The sequence below is a fragment of the Hyaena hyaena genome, unplaced genomic scaffold, assembly GCF_003009895.1.
Source record: "Hyaena hyaena isolate Hyena2069 unplaced genomic scaffold, ASM300989v1 scaffold_32, whole genome shotgun sequence".
Classification (NCBI taxonomy): domain Eukaryota; kingdom Metazoa; phylum Chordata; class Mammalia; order Carnivora; family Hyaenidae; genus Hyaena; species Hyaena hyaena.
The window spans coordinates 2,564,581-2,579,795 of record NW_024080663.1 but is presented as its reverse complement, the minus strand read 5'-3'; the positions used below and the strand labels follow the sequence as shown (position 1 = coordinate 2,579,795).

Here is a 15,215-nt window from a genome sequence, read left to right as displayed (position 1 = left end):
TAGGTCCTGAGGCTACTAGTATCTCCAGGACAGTATAAGCTCTTTGATTTGCAGGTGTTATCAGGGCCAGTACTACAGTGAGGTAACTGAGGCATCCATGGCACAAAATTTAAGGAGGTACTATTCACTTTCACAGTCTGGCAAGTACTATCTCAGTTTCCCAACATGGGGTTATAACTGGCCTTGCCTGTCTTAACCTTTCTTACTTTCTCTGGCCCAAAATAGAAATTTATTCCATCCTCTCTCCCCACCTCCAACGGACCTCATTTGAGAACCTGTTGGATGGAGAATAGGAGATGGTCATGAATTCTGTTAGATCCAAACTCAAAATCAGACTTGATGGGAGGGGGAAGTTACTATAATTCTTTCTCCTTCCTCCTAAAATGTGCACATGTTAAGCAGAGATGTCACTAGTTTTCATTTCTTGAAGAAAAAGGTGTAACAACAGAAAGCAATGAGGCAAAGAGAGCTTCTGTGAGACTCTTCTGTCTCACAGAAGTAAGATTTTCGAGGAATCTGAAAGGACTTGAGTGATTGACAATGGATTTAGGAGGAAATGTATGATAACTTAAAAGTCAATTTTCTTCTCCACTCCTACCTTCCCATCTAAACTAATACAAATATTTTAAGAATGGAAAGACAAGATGAGGATCCATAAAAAGGAGAGGGCCCAGAAATATTGGTAGATCCCAGAAAAAAATATCATTGCCCAGCTACTCAGGCTGGACATAGGGAGATGGCAAATACTAGTCATGCACATGGAAATCATGAGCTAGAGAACCTATCAGATGAAGCCCTGGGAGAAGGTGACTGAACTATGAAGTTTCCTGAGCCCCAGTGTTTGATTATCATGCATTCAAGAGTGATTTAAAAGGAGTAAAGAGGCAGGGAACAAAAAGGGATCCTGTGAAAGGGAATGAAGGATAATTCCACATCCCCCATGATGGTTATTAAAGGAAAGATATAATGAAGAACCAGCTGGGCTTACCACATCTACTACACTTGTCACCAAATCCAAGGGAAGTCAGAGGTTAGCCCAGAGAAATAAGAAGGGGTGAGGGGGGGTGGGGGGAGGGAGGCAAGGAGGAAAAATCCTGAAAGTGATGGTGACAAAGTTTCTACTCTTAGACAAACTCAAAATAGAATTTAAGTTTGGTTACAGAAAAATAAAGGAGGTTATATTTCCTGTATGCCTGAGTTTCTAGTCTGATACTTGTATTCTCAATACAACGCATTTTTCACCTACTGAAGAAGACATTAAGTTGCAAAGAATCTTGGTTTGGGTTATTTTATTTTATTATTATTTTTTTTATTTCAGAAATTCCTTCAGGCATTGAGTCTATTTTCAGAAGAATGCTATTTGTCAGCAATCAGGAAAGCAAAATCAAGCTTAAGAAGTTGTTTTATTTACTTTTTTAGTGTTTTATTGATTTCTGTGAGAGAGAGAGAGAGAGTGACAGCATGAGCAGGGGAGGGTCAGAGAGAGAGAGAGAGACACAAAATCTGAAGAAGCCTCCAGGCTCTGAGCTGGCTGTCAGCACAGAGCCCGACACAGGTCTCGAACCCACAAACCACAAGATCATGACCTGAGCCGAAGTCAGACACTTCTCCACCTAGGCGCCCAGAGAAGTCATTTTAAAATATGGTGTAAGAAGAGGAGAGAGTAGAACAGGAATTACTTTTTTACTGTGAATCTGCTCAAAAATTCATTTAACTTTGGAGCTTAAAAAAAGGAATTCATAGTGTGAATTTGCTATATATCAACATTGGAACCTGCATTCTATGTCAAGTTTAACAGAGCCAGGTTAACTGGGTTATCAAAGCAAGAAGATTCCACCTTCCTTTTCTGAATGAGGTTGAGTGATGACTTTATTAACTATGTGGATTTTGTTCCTTAATAGTCATGTAAGCTTGAGAAGGAAAAATGGACCGCAGTACACAAAGCAAATCATAAGGATAATTCCCAAAGTACAAAAAATAACCACATTTGGAAATCACGTATTAGAGGAAAAACACAATGACCTGTCCTTCCTCAAAGGAACTCTCTCACTTCTTTCACGCCTCTCATCTCACTCCACATGGTGCTTCTTAGATAAATTCTCATGTCTGCCTACCCTTGCCATGCTGGTATTCAGTGTCCTGTTAAGCCACAATGTAGCCTAAGACAAAAGGAAAGAGCTATGCTTCTACATACATGTTTTATATATTCTTGGGTTGTTTATCTTTCTTACTAAGTCTTTCAGTGTCCTTACATTTTGTACCTCAAGCCAGTACCTCACTTGTCTCTCCCTAATCCAAACCAAAGTTCTCAGAGATCTAAGCTCCAAACCCTTCCCACTCTCCATACTCTTCCTGGGAAACTATCTACAGGCTACATACCCACATATACTCTGATGACTCAAACTCTTCATCTCCATTCCTGACTCCTTTTACTGAACTACAGCTTTTGAACCAAGTAGGATACCCCCAGATACAAGAAACAAAAGATCACAAACTGAATTCACTATTCTCTCAGTTCATCTTATAAACAATTAAATGTACACAGAAACTACCTAGTCATATTTATTTTACCTCCTGTTATGGACTGAATATCTGTGTCCCCTCAAAATTCATATGTTGGAATCCTAACACCCAATGTGATGAAATTATGAGATGGGAGGTGATTCAGTCATGAAAGCTGTCATGAATGGGGATTAGTGCCCTTATAAAAGGGACCCAGGAAAGCTCTCATCCCTTCTGCCATTTGAAGACACAGAAAGAAAACAGTCATTTATGAACCTGGAAGTAGGCCTTCACCAGATACCAAATCTGCCAGTGCCCTGATCTTAGACCTCCCAGCCCACAGAAACATGAGAAATAAATGTTTGTTGTTTAAGCCACCCAGTCTATGATATTTTTTTCTAAAGTAGCCCAAGCAGACTGAGACACTCCTAAATATATTCAAATTTATCTTCTCTCCTACCCATTTCCCCATCTTTTGTTGTCTTCTAACCTTCTACACAAGTCTGAATCTTACCTCTCATTTTCCTTATTAAATTCATCTTCCACTATGAAAGTTAGACTAATTCAGCCAGAGGCAAATTTGACTGAATTACGTAGATAATTAAAACTTCTTCATGGTTCTTCCTTTGAAAGAGTACTATTGGTATTTACTGACATTTCTGTCTTCTTCAAAAGAATGTGAGGACTTCTTGCCAAAGCCTATGCCAATCAAATTCATCTTCATTCTACTGTGATAAGTGGTACAATGGCACGCCCATTTTACAAACAGGAAATGAATGCAAAAACTAGCAAACAAAAAGTAGTGACTAAGATTGTGAACCTCACACAGGAAAAAATGATTTATCAAAACCTACATATTACTGTAGTCATTTCCTAGAATGAAAAAAAGTTGAGGATTATTTTTATTTACGTATTCAAACAATTTTACTCTAACGGTTCTGGTGTCAGATTCCATGGGTGCAACCTCTGGATCCACCATGTAATACTAGAATCCTGGACAGGTTTCTTAAGTTTCCCTGTACCTCAGTTCACTGATCTATGAATGGAAATAAAATATAGTACGTTCCTCATAGGATGGTTCTGATGATTAAATGAGTTACTTCACTTAAAGCACTTTAGATATATAACTGCAATTAGCAAATTCTTACTATATCCTATGTCTTACTATTTCTTTTTCTTTTACTATGAGCACTTACTATATGTCACGTGTTTAAAACAAAGTAGCTAAAATTCTTAAAAACATGTCTAATAATTGGATGTCTTCAGCTGTCTTCTCTTTTTATTTTCACCCAGTTTTCTGATTTGTAATGTCTTCTGGTCTTCAAATATTGCTAATGGAAAATGAGTGCAAAATATTTACGCAATTAGGACAGTTCAACATTTTCAAAAATGGCAAAAATAAACAGCAGTTATGGAACACCTGCTTAAAAGATACTGGAAATAACTGCTTCGTGCTTCATTAATCAGTATAAACACATTTGCCAGTTTAAATCCCGTCCTGAATTCAGAATTTCCAATTAGTACTAGAATGGTATCAAACTGCCAAGGGAAGAAATTCCGGGGTAAAAAATTTTAGAACTACCATTTGCAGAGCACTTTTACAGGTCAAACAAATGCCTATCTTCTGAAAAGCCTATAAGTTTGTTTATTAAAACTAAATTTCTACCCATTTTAATACACAATTTTAGACTAGAATTTTTAATTTATTCATCTTTGAATGGCATTCAGTACAAAATATGGTTGTTTTCAGGACCAAAATGGACAAAGGGAAGAAAGGAAGACATGGACAGAAGACAATACAATGGCTCAAGGAACACTTCTTACCAGGGAATTCAAAAAGACCCAACCCACAACCCTAAGGCACATATGCAAAGACTGGTAAGTTGGAGATCCTCTGAACTAAATCAAAACAGAAAATTATAAAGCCAAAGCAAAATAGTTAGTAAATGAAAAAAAAAGCATAAATAAATAAAACCTTTATATTTGGTGGTCAGGAAGTTAGCTACAAATGATCTCTTTGGCTATCTTCAGAAATGATATAAGATTATGGGTAAAGAAAAATGTGACAACCGCTACAATCCAGATTTTCCTTAACTCTAATGATTCCATTTTCTAATAATCTTTCTTGTCTTTTCTAAGTAAGCCAGGTGATATACTGAAAAGGATGTACTAGATCTAGAGGACCTGAGTTCTAGATCTGGCTGTAACACTGAGTAATTTTAATAAGCTTTGGTAAATCATTTAACATTTTCAGCAATATCCTCATCGGTAAGACAAGGACACAAATCTGAATTGTCTATTTACATCACAGTAAAAACCAAATGTAATTTGCAAAGATACTCTGGAAATTGTATAGCACTTTATAAGAAAATATGTAGTCCTTATATCTAGTATATAAATAACATGTGAAAGAAGGGGTATATTCACTCATGCATTCATTTGACAGATATTTACTGAGCACCAACTATTTTGGAAGCTGGAAATACAGCTTACGAAACAGAACATATAATAAACAAAACACAAAAATCCCTGCCCTCCTAGACTTTATATTCCAGTAGAAAAAGAGAAAATAAACAAAATTAGCAAGTGAATAACAGTATATCAGCGATGAGTGATAGAAGAAAAAACAAACTGAGAAATCTAAGGAGAGCTGAGAAGAGGGACATGTTAGATTTTTAAATAGAGGGGCTGGAGAAGGCTTTGCTGAGGTGACAACTGTACAAAGGAAATTGTGAAAACTCCAAGTAAGCTGGAAAACCACTGAAAGATTCTGAGCACAGGAATTTTAAAAGGATTTCTCATGTGTATTAATTGAAGATTCTACCAGGAAGGGCATAAGCATGAGCATGTATACTATTTCAAGGTTATTGAAACAAACCAGATGAGAAATGAGAGATAATGGTGCTGGCTTAAAAAGGTTGATAGTGTTGTAAGTGTAAAAGGTTAGACAGAAATTAAAGTGAGGAGAAAAAAAAATGAGACCACCAACATAATGAGCCTTACAGAGAGAGGGAATGATCTAAGCTCTGGGTACTCTAATTTAGGGGCAAGAACACGAGGAATGACCAACAGTGAAGCCAAGGACATGCTAATAATGAAAGAAGAAAACCAAGAAGTTTAATGTGCTGTAAGCCAAGTGAAAAAAAAAATATTTTAGGAACAAGAGAGTAACTTGCTGTATCAAGTGTTGCTGATATGAGCCAAGATTTGACCTTTTGTTTAGCAATTTCAATCCACTTTCCCTAAAAGCAAAATTTGAAACAGGGATTTGCATGCAGGTGATTTATGGAGTGAGTGCTATTCAGGAAAAGTACAAAAGGAGTAAAGGAAGATAGGAAGGAGGGAAATTTGCAGAGCAAGGACACAGTCAATGGTACTGTCTAGTCATAGCTAAAAGGCTATAGCCAAGGATTAGGGCAAGGCCCAGTAGCATATCAGCTCACAAGAGCTTCCCTGCTTTGAAACAAGTGGGCTAGCTTCCTTAAGGATACTGTCTTCATCTTAAGTTTTCAGAATTCAATTATGGGATATCTTACTAAGGTTTTCTTTGAGTTTCACTCAGGTTTTTGAATCTGTAGCTTTATGTCTCTTGCCCAATTTGGAAAGATTTTAGCCATTATTTCCTTTTTGAGTATTTTTCAGCCCTGCCCTCTTTCTTCTCTTCCTCTGGATAGTGAGAGAAGTCTATGTGTCTCTCCACGGACTTCACAGAGGGTAAGTGGGGATGTGGGCCCTCTCAGTTACTGGCTAGCTAATGGGGATGAAAGTACTGGCTCCCTATTCTTACATCCAGCAGAGGTGTGTGGGCATCTTATCATCTCATTAAAAAATGGAAGCCTAAGCTCCCTTCTCAGCCTTTATGGAATACATAGGGATGGGGCCACAGTTTTTCCTGCTGTGTTTGGCTACAGAAGACAAGTTACAGTCTGAAGGCTTTCTGTCTTGCTAGGCTGTTTTTTCCCTGGTATTTTGCCTAGAGACTAGACTTTTGTTAGGACTTGTGTGTGTGTGTGTGTGTGTGTGTGTGTGTGTGTGAAGTTAGTGTTTCCAGTTCTCCAAATTCTTTAGTCCCAAGACGGGGATATTTCTTCATTTTATTCATTTATTTTGTGATTTCTATTTTTTCTAAGACACATGCTTTTTATTTAGTTGTATTTTTAGTTTAATTATTTAATTAAGTAAGCTCTATACCCAACATGGGGCTTGAACTCATAACCTCAAGATCAAGAGTCTCATGTCATCCAGGTGCTCCTCCAAGACTGGGAAAATGCAGAAAAAAGAAAATCCTGGGAACTCACCACCATTTCATTCTTTAGGTTCCATTTCTCCAGCTAGATGGTCTTCTCCCTACCATTCAAAGTCTTATGTTTCCTTTATATACATATAAGGCTTTTGAATTTAGATGAGTGATTATAACAAGTATGAAAATTTTAAATTAAAAAATAAATTAGAGGCACCTGGGTGGCTCAGTCAGACAAGCATCTGACTCTTGATTTTGGCTCAGAACATGATCTCAGGGTTGTGGGATAGAGTTCCGTGTTGGACTCAGTGTGGAGTTTTTATTTATTTTAAAAAATAAATGTGTGGAGTCTGCCTAAGATTCTCTCTCTCTCTCCCTCTTTCCCTCTCCCCTCTTACTCACTGTCTCTTTCTAAAATAATAAAATAAAATAAAATTATCTTTTGGTTATACTTTTAATGATGTCTTCATGCAAACACATGAGAACAATAATGAAAAGGAAAGGATCCACATTCTTTAACTGCACTGAGAATAACTTTCAACCTTCATTCCATATTTCCACTCTGGGAATGAAATTTCACTGTTCTTTGTTCATACAGGTGTGTCAAATAGAATTTTCAAAATGGTATACATCCAGAGCAATAAATCTGATCTTATAAATTAAGATTATTTTAACATGCATTTAAAGCTTTCATTTTTCTACTAATACTTGCTTATTATATAAAACCTGAAATATACAAATGTGCCAAGAAAACAAAAATAATCACTACTAACATTCCATTATATGTTCTTTTTTCTTTGTGAATATATGTCTAGGTTTATATGTGTGTATAAGTGCACACCATTATTCTTAAATATAATGTTTCATGTCTTTTCCTCATAATGTATATTTTAAGTATTTTTCCAGATAATTATTTTAAAAATAATTTCCATGGTTGCACAACTTATCACTGAATGGATCTGCCCTGATTTATTTAACCACAACTCAATGGCTGGAATTCAGTGGGTTTCCCTCCACATTTTTCTGTACCAAATAAATAATGTTGGGATACGCTTCTTTTTGCTTAATTCTTTACCTACATTCCTAATTCTTTGCTTAGGATAGTTTACTAGAACACAAATTACTGGGTGTAAGTGTTTGATAATTTAAAGATATTGTTATGGACTGAACTATATCCCCCACTAATTCATGTGGTAGAGTCCTAACCCCTGGTACCTCAGAATGTAACTGTATTTGGAGACAGTCTTTACAGACATGACTGAATTAAAATGAGGTCATTAAGAGGGGGCCTTAATCTAGTATGATTAGTGTCATTGTAAGAGGAAAGTTGGATACAGGCACTCACAGAGAGAAGACTATACAAAGACACAAGGAAAAACCAAGAGAGAGGACTCAGAAGAAAACAACCATGCTGATGCATTGATGTCAGATTCCTAGCCTTCAGAACACTGAGAATTTCTGTTCTTAAAATTTTTTTTTTTTTAATGTTTTATTTATTTCTAGGAGAGAGAGAGACAGCGTGAGCAGGGGAGGGTCAGAGAGAGAGGGAGTCACAGACTGAAACAGGCTCCAGGCTCTGAGCTGGCAGTCAGCACAGAGCCCGACGCGGGGCCCGAACCCACGAACCGCGAGATCATGACCTAAGTGAAAGTCGGACGCTTAACCGACTAAGCCACCCAGGCGCCCCGAGAATTTCTGTTCTTTAGGCCACCCAGTCAATGGTACTTTGTTATGGCAGCCCTAGCAAACTAACACAGGTGTTGATGAATTTGCCAAAGATACTAATTGCTTTTCGCAGAATTTGTACCAATATGTTTAACGGAGAAAGTCCACCTCACTGCATCTTTTTAGCAAAAAATAAAATCTGGTAATATGAGATCCTCGATTCACAGAATAACACTTTGGAATAAAATGTTAATTTCATAAAATAATAATACAATGATAAGAAAACCTCTCTTTGTAAATAAAACCCTGACCATAAATAGTTTAATAATATATAAATGAGACCTAAAAGAAGTCACTTAATTTATCAGGGTAAACGTTCTCATATCTTTAAAATGACTTAGACTTGATAATCTTGAAGGGCTTTCTACATTTGAAATTTACATAACTCTTTTTCCAGTGCCCTGCAATTATTCACACCATAATACAAGGTCTTAGAGTCAGTCTATCCTTTGATCTGATTTAGACCACACTAGTCTTCTTCCAGAGACCTCGTGATATTAGGAAGCAAAACTCATCAATCTAGTACAAGGAAAACTGAACTCCAATCCAGCTTTACTATTAAGTGGCTGTGTAATCATCTCAGGTCACATCATTTTTTTGTATTTCTATTTCTTCTTTTCAATCAAAAAAACTTTACTGGGTGTCCAATGGCAAAAATTTTTAAATCAGATGAATAAATACACAATGTGCACATTCTCTCAATTTTCATCATCAAAGAGTTCATATGTAAGGAAGAAAGAAGTATATAAAAATAAGCTAAAAATCATTGTATTAGACAGTATAAGCAAAGTACCAAAGAAGCCAATGCTAAATATGCTAATGCAAATAATTGTTTCAATAACTGATTTGAGAAAATTAATTTGAGGGAAAATAATTTTGGGAAATTAGGTAAAAAATGAGATTGCTTTCCAATTTTAAAAGTGTATGCTTCCTAAAATGGTACTTTAAATATTGCTTTTGAGGTTGTACTTAATCTCCATTTATGGCCTCAAGGTGCCAGCCCTGTGATAACCTCATAGAATCAGTTAAATAACATTTCAGCAATCAGTAATCTCAGACATTTTTCTCCTGTACCTCACTTAGAAATATTAAATGTTCATAATATTCCCCAAATATTATTCATATGTTCTCCCAAAGCACATTGTACAACCGTTTGTATATACCACTGAACTCTTCTTCAGCTAAATTGTATCTGTAATATGGAAACTCTTCTGTATCATTGTGTTGTTATACAAAACATTTTTAAAAGTTTTATTTAATTTTCATCATGATAAGTGTACTCTTTAATCCCCAACATCTATTTCACCCATCACCCCACCGACTTCCCCTGTGATAACCATCAGTTTGTTCTCTATAGTTAAGAGTGTTTCTTAATTTGCTTCTATTTTTCCCTTTGATTATTTGTTTTCTTAAACTCCACATATGAATGAGATCACATGGCAACTGTCTTTCTCTGACTGACTTATCTGCTTAGCATTATACTCTCTATATTCCATTGTGTGTGTATATATCACATCATCTTTATCCACTCCTCTCAGTGGACACTTGGGCTGCTTCCATAGTTCAACTATTGTAAATAATGCTGCAATAAACAAGGAAGTGCATATATCTTTTCGAATTAGTGTTTTCATATTCTTTGGGTAAATATGAGTAGTGGAGTTACTGGATCATATGGCAATTCTAGTTTTAATTTTGTGAGAACCTCCACATTGTTTTCTACAGTGGCTGCACCAGTCTGCGTTCCCACCAACAGTGCAAGAGGGTTCCTGTGTCTCCACATCCTTGCCAACACTTATTCCTGGTGTTTTTGACTTGACAAAACAATTTAAGAGAAATTTTATGGATGTTTAAGAAAATAAATTTTGGCACTACACTAAACATAATTTTTTAAGTGTTTCAATAGATTTTTAAGCAGCAAAATTAAAAACATTTGAGATTATTCAAATATAAAATATCTAAAAGATTAAAACATTACAGCTGTACGTTACACATATTTAATTGTATTTCTAAGTATATGTAAAATATTGTTTTACAATCAATATGTAGGATGAGATAATTTTCCATGTGAAATAATCTGTCAGTGGTACTTACAGAGCAGTTTTTATCAGTATTTCTTTTCCAATGTTTCTTGTCTACTTTCTTGGCTGAAGTTGAACGCAGCACTGCATGAGTCTGTGTTCGAGGATTTAGAGCCAGGATACTCTGAAGATAGTATAAACAACGTATAAACATATATGTTGGCATATTAAAAAATCAAAATTTTATTTTAAGATTACTCACCCTGTACTCCAAAGACTTATACTAAACATGTTGTTTTCTCCCTGTACCACTGTAACTCTGCAATAAGCTTATCTAAAGTAATCATTTACTAGGTGATATACTCAATGATTTTGTAAGAATACTTATTGAACACACTATGAATGTGATTTAAAAAAAATCACATAAACTCCACTGAAGACTCTTAAAGATAAATTTTATACATAGAATTTTTAGATGAGAATGAAATCAAAAAAGATGCAGATAATAACAGTACTCTCCATTTTAAGTTTTTAGAATTTACAAATTGCTTTCACATATATTACCTAATTTAATGTAATAATAGCTACTATTATCTACAATTTTTGGGTAAACAAATACATTCAAAGTGCTTAAGTAACCCACTTGAGATATCACAATTAATATGTTGAACGGACTAAATTATAACTCAGTTCCTCTCTGTATTAAGCTTATATTCAGTCATTCAAAAATAAAGTCTGCATTTTACTGTGACTTTGTGAGGTACAACAGTATAAGAGAAAACCTTTTAAACCATGTGTGTAAATAAATTAAATGGCACCTGAAAAACTCAATAAAGAATTAATTTCAAAGTCCTGTCTTAAGAGAGTATTTAAAAGTAAACCACTAGAGGTCTTCCAGAATGGTAGCATGAAGACCTCTGCAGATCAATTCCCCAATAAAACGAGCATAACTGATTAAAAAAAAAAAGTAAAAGTAAGATTATTTTAAAGTCTCCAGAAGTCATTCTAAAGTCAAATAGCAAATGAAGAAACATTTACTCAAGAAAAAATCTATTAAGACTTGGTAAGAATAGGGAAGGTCTGTGGCATTTGAAGGATAGCCTGCCCACCCCTCCACCATGCCCCAGCTCAGTATAACAGAAATTCTACCTCAGGTGAGTGAAACCAAGAACACAAAGGTCCATCTGCCCCCAGCTTCCAGTTGAGTGTGTGGTATTTCCCAGAAAAGGCAGACTATCAGCATGTCTCACTCCCCCACCTTACCCCCACCCTCTATGCACCAACTGAACTCCAGAAAGTGCAGCTGAGAAGTCAGGGGCTCCATTGCTTCCCTATCCCCACTCATAGAGTAGAGGCTCTATATTACATGTAGCAAACATGCCCATTACATGGAGGTCTAATCACCCTCATCTCAATTTAATCAAGGTTTAGAGTTACTGTACCAGGAGAAGCAAACTGAGATCAGAAGCTACAGACTACACCACTGCTCTGTTCATAAAACAGGAGTGTCAATCTGGGGGAAGCAAGCCACTAAACCACTCCTAGCTCTGTACCTGTAGCCCAGAGATTTTCTGCAGGGAAAGAGGCAAGCCATAAGAACAGGCAGCTCCCCCTAAATTAACTGACTTTATTAAGATTAGTATGTGTGTGGGGGGGGCTCCTGGGTGGCTTAGTCGGTTAAGCGTCCGACTTTTGCTTAGGTCATGATCTCGCGGTTCGTGGGTTAGGGCCCCACGTCGGGCTCTGTGCTGACTGCCAGCTTAGAGCCTGAAGCCTGTTTCAGTCTGTGACTCTCTCTCTGACCCTCCCCTGCTCACGCTGTCTCTCTCTCTCTCCTAGAAATAAATAAAACATAAAAAAAAAAAAAAAAAAGATTAGTACGTGGGGATGTTCAAGTCTATGGCTATTCTCAAAAACAATAAATAGTTTGATGGCAAACAATTAAGAGATGGGTGATAGCTTCATGACAGTGATAAACTAAATCATAAGGTAGATAGTTTACCAGAGAGAACCAGGGAAAGAAATAGCTAAGAACAGCTCCCCCTAAGGTCACAGACTCACTTCAAAAACCATTCCTGCAAGGGGCCCAAATTTAATTGACTCAGACTGTGGAGTAATTTATATTCCAGGACATTGTCAAATATAATAGAGCAATGAGCCAGCAATCAGTGGAAACCAAAAGCTGGGTGTAATACCAACAGAGGTGGGCAGTTTAAAAAAAAAAAAATAGGAGAAAAGGCAAGTAAAGCTCTGATAAAACCACTAGCATCCCAGAGTTATTGTGCATATGCCCTAGACTTCACTCTATGCAAATATAATCAGAGGTTCACACCTTGGGAGAAATAGATTTCCCTAAAATAGTGCATCAAGTCACTAAACAAATAAGCAAACATCAATAAGCCCTATTTTGGAGGAGGAAGATTAATATCCAGAATTGCTACAATATTTTATCTAAAATGTTCAGTTTTTAATACATTAAAAAAAACTATGAGACATTCAAAAACAGGATTGTGTGACCCACACAAGAAAAAAAGCAGAAAACAGAAACTGCCTTCCAGAGTGCACAGGTATCAGACTTAACACAAACACAAAAGTTTTATCTGTGGTACACTCTACGCACAAACAGCAGAATCCATATTCTTTTCAGATGTACACAAAACATTCTCTAGGACAGATCATATGCTAAACCATGAAACAAGCCTCAATAAATTTTAAAATCATATGAAGTAGTTCTACAACCATAATGGAGATTTTATCAATAAGAGAAAAAGTGGGGGGGGGGATTCACAGACAACATAGATGAACATAAATAAATATTATGTTGAGAGAATCCATTACAAAATATCATATATCATATGATTTCATTTATATAAAATGTCCAGAATAGACAAATATATAGAGCAAATATATAGAGAGACAGAAAGTAGGCTGTGCTTACGGGTTGGAGGATTAAGGGGAAATGGAGTGACTAACAAAGGGTACATGGTTTCTTTCTGGGCTGATGAAATTGGCAGTGGTGAGAGCAACACAACTCTATCAATACATTAACAACTTTTAAATTCTATACTTTGTATGAGTGAATTGTGTGGTGTGTGAATTATACCTCAATAAAGCTGCTATCAAATAAATAAGAAAATAATCACTAAATTCTACATTTGGCAGGTTTCACTGTGTACTGTGTTCACTCTATTAAACATCATTGGGATTTGCTTTATTGGCCCAATATAAATGAAAATTAGCTTTAGTAATACTTATACATGATGAACATGAGATTTCTTCAAATTTACCAATTTAGATATCTATGTCTTATGGACAACAAACATTACGTAGAGCTAAGAGTTTTAAATGGTTTATTCCATATGATGAAATAATGTCAAAACAACATATTAATAAGGGCCAACATTAAAAAATATAATCTCAATTCTAAACAAAAAAGCTGAAAATACTTTCTTATTATGAAATAAATGTGTTTTTTGTGTAGTTATTCAAGCTTGAACCATTACTAATCTCATACATTAATTCAAACTGATAAATAAGAGGATGACATTTTTTAAAGGTAGTTATTATGACCAACATTTAAAGAAAAAAAAAAAAAAAACACTGGATAACAGACAAGATGGTTCCATTTAGTTCAGTTTTTACTTCACAATCCATATTGTGATAAATGATTATGTTCATCTATGTTAGCATAGTAATATAATTTTTAAGAATAAACATTCTGAATGCAATTTATTGGCTGCTTACCACAGTAACTTTTATTTTATATAGCACAAGTAGAAAGTATAACATAACATGAAATATTGGGTTAACCTTTTATACAAAGGCAGTGAGCTGGATTCAATGGATCCTGGATAAAAACAAATTAGATTGTGGAGAATGGTTACCAAGAATTTGACTTAATGTCCCAAATGAAAAGTGATATAACATAAAAATTCAAAATATAAGTGGTTGAGGGCTATTAAAAACAATTTTCCAAAGCAAGATATTTTAAAACTAAAAGTCAGTATCATCAACAACTGAATAGCTGGCAGAATAATCCAGGAGAGTTCTAAATTACATTCTTCCTAAGAAATGACCAAAGACCAATCCTAACAAGGTCACAGGGCCCATCTCCCCATAAATTCAGAATTTTAAGAGGCCTATTAAGCCTTTCAGATTTCAGGTATATTACTTATAAGGGGGATTTTCTCCCATACAAAGGATATGACCTTTGGTTGTTCCAATCATTTTCAGTGACACGATAAAATTGTACTAATGATTCTAGAGGCAAAACAAAAAAACAAAAAACAAAACAAAAACCCAAAAAACAAAAAAAACAAAACACCAAAAAAACCAACAAACCTAAAAACAGAAAACAAAACAATTTAAGAAAATTTCACTGTACTATTTCTTTTAGTTTAAGAAATGATACAATATGATCCAAAGACAGATTTACATGTGAGATCAAATTAGGGTTATATGTCATCACTTACTGTCTATCCACACTATGCTGGGAAGTGCAGCATATAAACTAGAATTACTCATCTGAAGAGAGTTTTTCTTTACTCCTATAGAGTAAAGTACTCCTAAAGAGGAGCCCATATTGACTACAATCACAGGCCCTCACTTCACAAAGAAAACTATTAAGTCTTAGAACAGCAGTATTATTTGGGCTTGAATTACAACTGTAGGAAGCCACTTGGCCAATACGTCCTCTTTCTAAAAATATGGCTTTGTTTTATATCACAGTA

At 35.5% G+C, this 15,215-nt stretch overlaps 1 protein-coding gene across 2 annotated transcripts in view; it reads right to left on the bottom strand.

Moving 5' to 3' along the window:
• Window positions 1–15,215, bottom strand: part of DPYD (dihydropyrimidine dehydrogenase) — an 821,052-nt gene that overhangs the window by 771,570 nt on the left and 34,267 nt on the right. For both annotated transcript variants that reach the window (XM_039228461.1, XM_039228462.1), the window contains exon 2: window positions 10,559–10,669. In XM_039228461.1, coding sequence (XP_039084392.1) covers window positions 10,559–10,669 — 111 coding nt within the window. The remainder of the gene's footprint in view (window positions 1–10,558; window positions 10,670–15,215) is intronic.